At 46.7% G+C, this 6,888-nt stretch overlaps 1 protein-coding gene across 1 annotated transcript in view; it reads left to right on the top strand.

Moving 5' to 3' along the window:
* Positions 1-323: 323 nt before the first annotated feature.
* The window catches only part of LOC128348239 (von Willebrand factor A domain-containing protein 7-like), a 78,510-nt gene continuing 71,945 nt past the window's right edge, over positions 324-6,888 (top strand). The window contains exons 1-2 of the mRNA XM_053303995.1: positions 324-605; positions 2,569-2,691. Coding sequence (XP_053159970.1) covers positions 353-605; positions 2,569-2,691 — 376 coding nt within the window. The 5' untranslated portion in view covers positions 324-352. The remainder of the gene's footprint in view (positions 606-2,568; positions 2,692-6,888) is intronic.

The following is a 6,888-nucleotide window of genomic DNA, read 5'->3' as shown; positions in this document are numbered from 1 at the left end:
AACGAACAAGCAAATTAGTTTTATTCTTTTTAAGGCTGCCTTTTTAAATGCCTGGCCGTTGTGCACAGACATTCTACCTGAAATGAAATGTGGCCAGTCTAAAGAAACACTTCCTGTGATCTGTTTCCCCTTTATCTGGGAGGTGGGATTGCCAGCAGGGCAAAGGTTTGGGAGCTGGGGTCTTTGCCAAGTTAAATATGAGGAAATAGACTAGAAAGCTGGCAAATATTTCCAGTGCCTCCTCACCAATTTAGCTCCCCGGATAAGGGGCACACCCCCAGAACAGAGACAGCCAGGCACAGCAAAACAGCTGAGCGACATTCCATTCTTCAGCCTCTGCCTACTACAAAATATGCTGCTCCCTAGAGACCTCCCTTTGCTCCTCTTCCTGGGCACTGTGAGTGGATTCCGCCCCAACCATGAATCAGGGGGCATTTCTCCAGATGACTTCACTGATAAAAGCATCACGGAAATGGGGGTGCTGCGGGCCGTTGCCTGGTACATGGAAAGGCACCCTATCCCTGGAAAACCTATGATGAGACCAGGAGAGCTAGAAAATATGAAGCCACTGACTGCAACCAAACTATTCAAGGGTTATTACAAAGGTACGGGACAGAAGACAAAAACTTGAGGTCGTTTCTTCCTCTATACAATTCATTTTCAAATGCATTTGTCTTTTAAGTTGTATTTGCTAGGGATGTCCGAAACATTTCGGGTACAGAACGATCTGTACCCGAATCTGCCTGTTTCGGGCAATGGATGCACAAAACAAATCGGCCCTCTGCAAGTCCCGAAAGATTTGGCTCCAAAACAAATTGCCTGAATTTCGGAGCCGAATGTTTTGTTGTTTCGGACCTCCATTTTGTGGCGATCTCCATGTAGTCTCCATTTTGTGTTTAATGTCTATTTTAATTTCCCGCCCTTCCAAGCTTCAGATCGGTGAACGAAAGCATGGGCTGATCTGCTGACAATTCCCTCTTGGTTCCAGATTGCCTCTTTTGGCTCTTGCCACTCTTGACTGACCCCACATTGGCCAGGGAAAGGGTTGAAGAAGGGGCAAGGGTGGGGGGAGTTCAAGGAGGGATTTTTAAAAACACAAACCTGTCCACAAGCCCTCTGTGCCCATAATATATCAGTATTAATATTCTTTGCCCAGCAGCCTAAAGGTTCTGAGTGGGCAGGAAGGCATGGCCTCTAGCCTCCTCCCTGAGCCCATTTACCTCCCACCCCACACCCCCAACTGCAGCATTCTGAGGCCATGGCATTTTGTTCATTTTCAGTGACAAACAATGAATCCACTCTCATTTGCTACCAGAGAATCTACACTCAGAACACCTCAGAAACAACAAAACTTAGTACCCCATGGGCTTGTGGGTATGGGGGTGGTTGGCACCCTATGTGCAGTACACCACCACTCGCTCTGGGCCACCCCAGTGCCCCCCAAGTGGAGTTATGGGGCTGCTGAAATCCCCATTATTCCCTTGGGGGGGGGAGCTTAAAGACACGTAAACTTCAAAAATTCTTTAAAAATCACCCCTTTCATCAATTCCTTTGAAATCTGGATGGTAGCAGGCACCCATTGGGGCACTACCACCTGACCCACTCTTATGCCCTCAAAACCCCCTTTCTGCCCCGAATATGCCCCAAAGACATGCCAACTTCAAAAATTCTTTAAAAATCAGCCCTTTGCCCAATTCCTTTGAAATATGGGTGGTAGCTTCCACCCATATGGGTGGTAGCTTCCTTGCACCCATTGGGCACTACCACCCACCACACCCCACTCTGGGCCACCCCAGTGCCCCCCACGTGGAGCTATAAGGTTGCTGGAATCCCCATTATTCCTTATGGGGAAAATCTTAAAGACGCTAGTCACAGGTCCAGCACCCGCAGTTTTGCGTATCCACAGTTGAGACACCTGACCTCAGTATACACAGGGCGAACGGGGGGGGGGGGTTTAAACCCACATATCTGAGATTCAGGGAGACCAGAAATGACCTTGGAGGTAATTTCTGGTCACCATTTTTTGTTTAGGGGCCATTTTATGGCTAATTTCCTTTTTAAAATGGCAGGCATGATTTTCAGGCAATTTTTGGTGCTGTTTTCGCTTGTGGGTGACTGTGGATCATGGCAAGGCTCTTTATTTGGCCCATTTACTGGTTTGGGGGTGACAGGGCAATTTTGGGCAGTCCAGGAACGCACACACCCCGATTCCCATAGCCCTTATACTCCATTATTCACTATCTTGGGGGGCAAAACAGAACCCCCATGAATAACAGGGTTCTCCTGTCATTTGAGTCAGTATAAAGCAGCTTCCTGTGTTCCTACATAAAGGCCACTTATCTTAGGGAGCAAGCAGACATCTTTCATTAACCCAGGAGAAGATTATGAGTACCTTTAAGCCCTCTGTTGAGCCCCTCATATCTTGTTTCCTCATCCCTCCTTTATCACTTCACCATCACATTTTAGAATGTACTGTAAACTCCTGGGACCAGATTTGATGACGGTGTGATCTGCATGTGCAGATTTGATGATGGTGTGATCATCATAATTTTACCTTTCCTTGCATAGAGGATGTATCTCCCGCTCGATTCCTCAAAGCCCTGCAGGAAATTATTGATGGAAATAATCAAGTGGAGGTCCACCATGCAGGAGACAGTAGCTACTTCTTCCACTGTGAAGAGATTACCAAAAGTAAGTGGCACTGTGCCTTTTTAAGGGGTATGGGGTGAACTCAGTTCTGAATGACGTGGATGATGGGTATTGCCAAAACTCTTTTAATGACATACCAACATTTTGATGGAATGCTAACATCGGAATACAAACTCTCCTGTTTTCGCAAGCTTTTAATTAAAATTAATTTTATTAATTTTAAAACTTGTTTTAATATCTATTTTATTCTATTGCTTTTATTATGTATTTTAATTTGTAACTTTTATATTTAAAATTTTGTACACCATCTAGAGATATACGTATCAGGCGGTATAGAAATATGATAAATACATACATACATAGCTTTTGAGACATGTGGGGCTAGACCAGACCTGCTCAACCTTGGCCCCCCAGATGTTTTTGGACTATAATTCCCATAATCCCCAGCCACAGTGGCCAATACCCAAGGATTATGGGAACTGTAGGCCAACATCTGCAGGAGGGCCGAAGCTGAGCAGGCCTGGGCTAGACTCTCATGTCCTGCCAAATGATCTTTGGAAAAGGCTGGCTAACCTGTACATAGGTGCATGTGTGTTACAAATGGGGGAGACAGGCTTTCAATGCAAACCATTTAGCATTCGTTAAAAAACAATCAAAATACACAACTATATTGTTTATTGTCAGTAAAATAAACCTCTGATTGCAGTACTAGTAAACCAAATCATAAAAACTAGCTCATCCCGTGCAGAGCATCTGTGCTCTAGGACTCTATTGCTCATTCATCCCTTCAGCCGGTCTGTCCCCCACCCCCTCAGTCAGTCTCCCCTCAACCAGACTCTCCCCCACCCCCTCACGTCTCCCCCCCCTCAATCAATCTCCCCTCAGAGAGTCTCCCCCACTCCCTCAACCAGACTCTCCCCCACCCCCTCACGTCTCCCCCCCCTCAATCAATCTCCCCTCAGAGAGTCTCCCCCACTCCCTCAGCCAGACTCCCCTCAGCCAGTCTCCCCCAACACCCTCAGGCAGTCTTCTCCTCAGCCAGCCAGAGCAGCATCACGGCAGCCTAGATCAGCTCCTACCACCAGCCTCCATTGTGCCGCCCTGTCAAGTCTCCTTGCAAGAACGACAGCCAAGCCAGGGCTTCCCTTCCAGCCTGCACGGATGGCCTTCAGTGTACTCTTCCACCCTGGCCCGGCCGTCCTCCTTGCAAGAAGCAATGGAGATGGATGCCATTGCTCAATGTCTCTCTTTCTTTCTTTCTTCGCCTCCTCCTTGACCTCCCTCCCTCCTCGGCAGCAGCTACCCTTCTGGCAACTCTCTCTCACCGGAACTCTCGGATGATATGCCACATACTACCTGAGATTAGCCATGGACCACCTTAGCATTTTATATATATAGATGAGGAATTGGCGAGACTAAACTTGCATGCATGAATATCAATGCAGAAAAGTAATGCAGTCAGTAATAACTACTGAAACGAATGGGGAAACCAGAGTTTTGGAAGGTATGGCTCCTAGCAGGCCTCCTTGTTAAACTAGCTGCTGGCAAGGCAATGCTAAGTGGAGAGGGTTCCTGAGACAGGGAGGGAGGTAATTGACACAGGGAACAACAAATCAGAGGAAGAGGCTGGTTAGAAAAGGAGGGGATAGGCAAAATAAGTTAATGCAATGCAGCTGCTTTGGAGGTAGGCCAGGTGGTTTAGATAGGCAGTAGCTTCATGCTGTTTGAAAAGCAAAAGGGGATGTTAGGTTTTGAGGGAAGACTGTGAGGAGGTAATTCTCCTGAGTTAGTCACTACAGGGGCATAACTATAATAGGGCAAGGGGAGACAGTTGTCTGGGGCCCCCCCAGAGGCAAGTCACATGACTGACTCCTCCAGCCACGCACCCGCCCGGGCTTCCTTCAATTGTATTCATCCTCCAAAATTGATGCCAGAACAGCATGTCTTTCTCTAGTACCATTAAATGACCTGCATCATCCACAATTTACGAAACCTTTTTAAAAATAATTTAGGATGATGTTCTATTGTGGCACATAGGTTATATATATATATATATATATAAAAATTTTACTATGCTTTTTGTTACCACTATTCAGCCGCATTTAAGATTTCTTTACTTCATGACCTGAGCTTCAGTGAGTGAGGGTGGCATTTTAATATCTTGTCTCTGGGCTCACTCCAACCTTGCTATGCCCCTGAGTCACTAATATACTAGTGAAAGAGAGAAATAGGAGAAGAGTTACTGTCCTAAAGTGGGCAGTTGTGGGGGAAGCTATATCTACCTGTCTTGCAGCCTGTCTGAGCTGGAATGATGAGGTTGGAGGGGCAAGGGGAACTCTGAGCAGCTAAGCTAAAGTTGTAATAGGAGATCATGAGACCCAAAAACAGTGGTTTCAGCTCAGAGATTCTTAGGCTTGGGAATCTCTAGGGCTCATCCACAAAGTGTGCACTCTGTCTAGCTTTCAGTGGCGTAGATCAGGGATCCTCAACGTTGAGCCCCCAGATGTTCTTGGACTTCAACACTCATAATCTCCAGGCCCAGTGGCCTTTGGCTGGGGATTATGGGAGTTGAAGTCCAAGAACATCTGGGGGCCCAACGTTGAGGATCCCTGGCGTAGATGACAAGAATCAGTGTGGACCCGATCCCCAGGAACAGTGACATGAAGATCAGTGAAACTGTTTAATCTGTAATACTGTTCTTGTGGGTGGAATTATTCAAAGCACTAACTAAGAGGGTTTTTTAATATCCTAAAGACCAAGTATTTTAGGACAAAGCTCAAAAGGACTTTTTTTGGTGCTGTGATATAGCAATCTATTATATCTGGGAGATTCAGATAAGCTGCATAGCCCAAAGGTAAATATCACTTTTGAGTGTGAGACTCGCCCTTCAAGGTTGACCTAACCATGAGCTTCTAATCTAGGCATCCCCAAACTGCGGCCTTCCAGATGTTGCTGAACTACAACTCCCAGCATCCCTAGACACAATTTTTTGTGGCTGGGTATGCTGGAAGTTGTAGTTCAGCAACATCTGGAAGGCCGTAGTTCGGGGATCCCTGTTCTAATCTTTGGGGCTAGTTTAATCAGTAGTGGGAAATGGTTTTTGCACTTGAGGTGAAAGAGGGCTCTTTTGGGGAATTTCTATGTTTATGGTTTTAACTTCCTGAGGGAAGCTCCTTAGTATATGCATGCAGAGGCGCTCTTCCCCCAGACCTTGGGGCCCTGGCCTGCAGCCTCCAAGGCCCAGGGGGCCTCCTTCCACCACTACAAGCCCTTCCTGCGGCCGCCATGAGGTCGAACCACCAATATCCTCTCTGCCATATGCATGGCTGAGGGTTGGGGGGTGAGGCAAGCAGGTCTCCCCCCGTGGTGGCAGCAGAGCAGGAGCGGCTCGAATATCAGCAGTTTGGTCTCATGATGGTGGTGAAGAGGAGGGCTTATAGTGGTAGGGGGGCTTTGTGGCAAGACAGTCTGGGTGCCCAGATTGCCCAATTCATTGATTTATTCAAAGACTTGTTCAGCCCTTTTGTTATTGGTATCTAGTATGGGAGAGGGGCACTGATGCCAAACCTTCTCTCACATTCCATTGCCAAGAGTCTTTTCTGATTGGCCTCTGCTACTAGTAAACCCCAATATGCGGAACTGCTATTCGCAGTTTCGCATATCCACGGGTGTCAAATAGACACCCAACCTTCTTATCTGCAGATATGAAAGGATTAAAATCCACATATCCACGGTCCCTAGAAGGCCAGAAATGACCAGAGGTCATTTCTGGCTGCCATTTTGTCCACAGGAGCCATTTTGTGGCTCATTGTGTCCAAAAAAATGGGGGGAAATCTGACTTTTGGGGACTTGGGGGGCATTGCTGGATGCCAGGAGACCCATGGAGCATGGTAGGGCATTTCATTTGGCCCATTTTCCCTTTTAAAAATGTTTTAACCATTCATCTACCTTAGACTAGAACAACAGCTTCCAGGGAGTAAGATGTGATTTCCAGAAATGCTTCAGCCAGCCAGCCCAGGCATTTCTCATATCTGTTTCTGAAAGAGCTGGAAATGTTATGATCCTTATGGATGCACAGCCAGAGAACCTGTGAGCAAGAGGGAGGTACCAGCAGATCTGAGGAAATCTACAGAGGTAATATGTTTTAGAAAACCCTGAAGGAAAAAAACTTAAGGAGGCAAAACAAAAAATTAAAAAAAACCCAACCCCAGACTGTCCCAACATAACTCAATGGAGCAG

Source organism: Hemicordylus capensis, chromosome 2 (assembly GCF_027244095.1).
Source record: "Hemicordylus capensis ecotype Gifberg chromosome 2, rHemCap1.1.pri, whole genome shotgun sequence".
Lineage (NCBI taxonomy): Eukaryota > Metazoa > Chordata > Lepidosauria > Squamata > Cordylidae > Hemicordylus > Hemicordylus capensis.
This window is presented reverse-complemented; position numbering and strand designations above follow the sequence as displayed.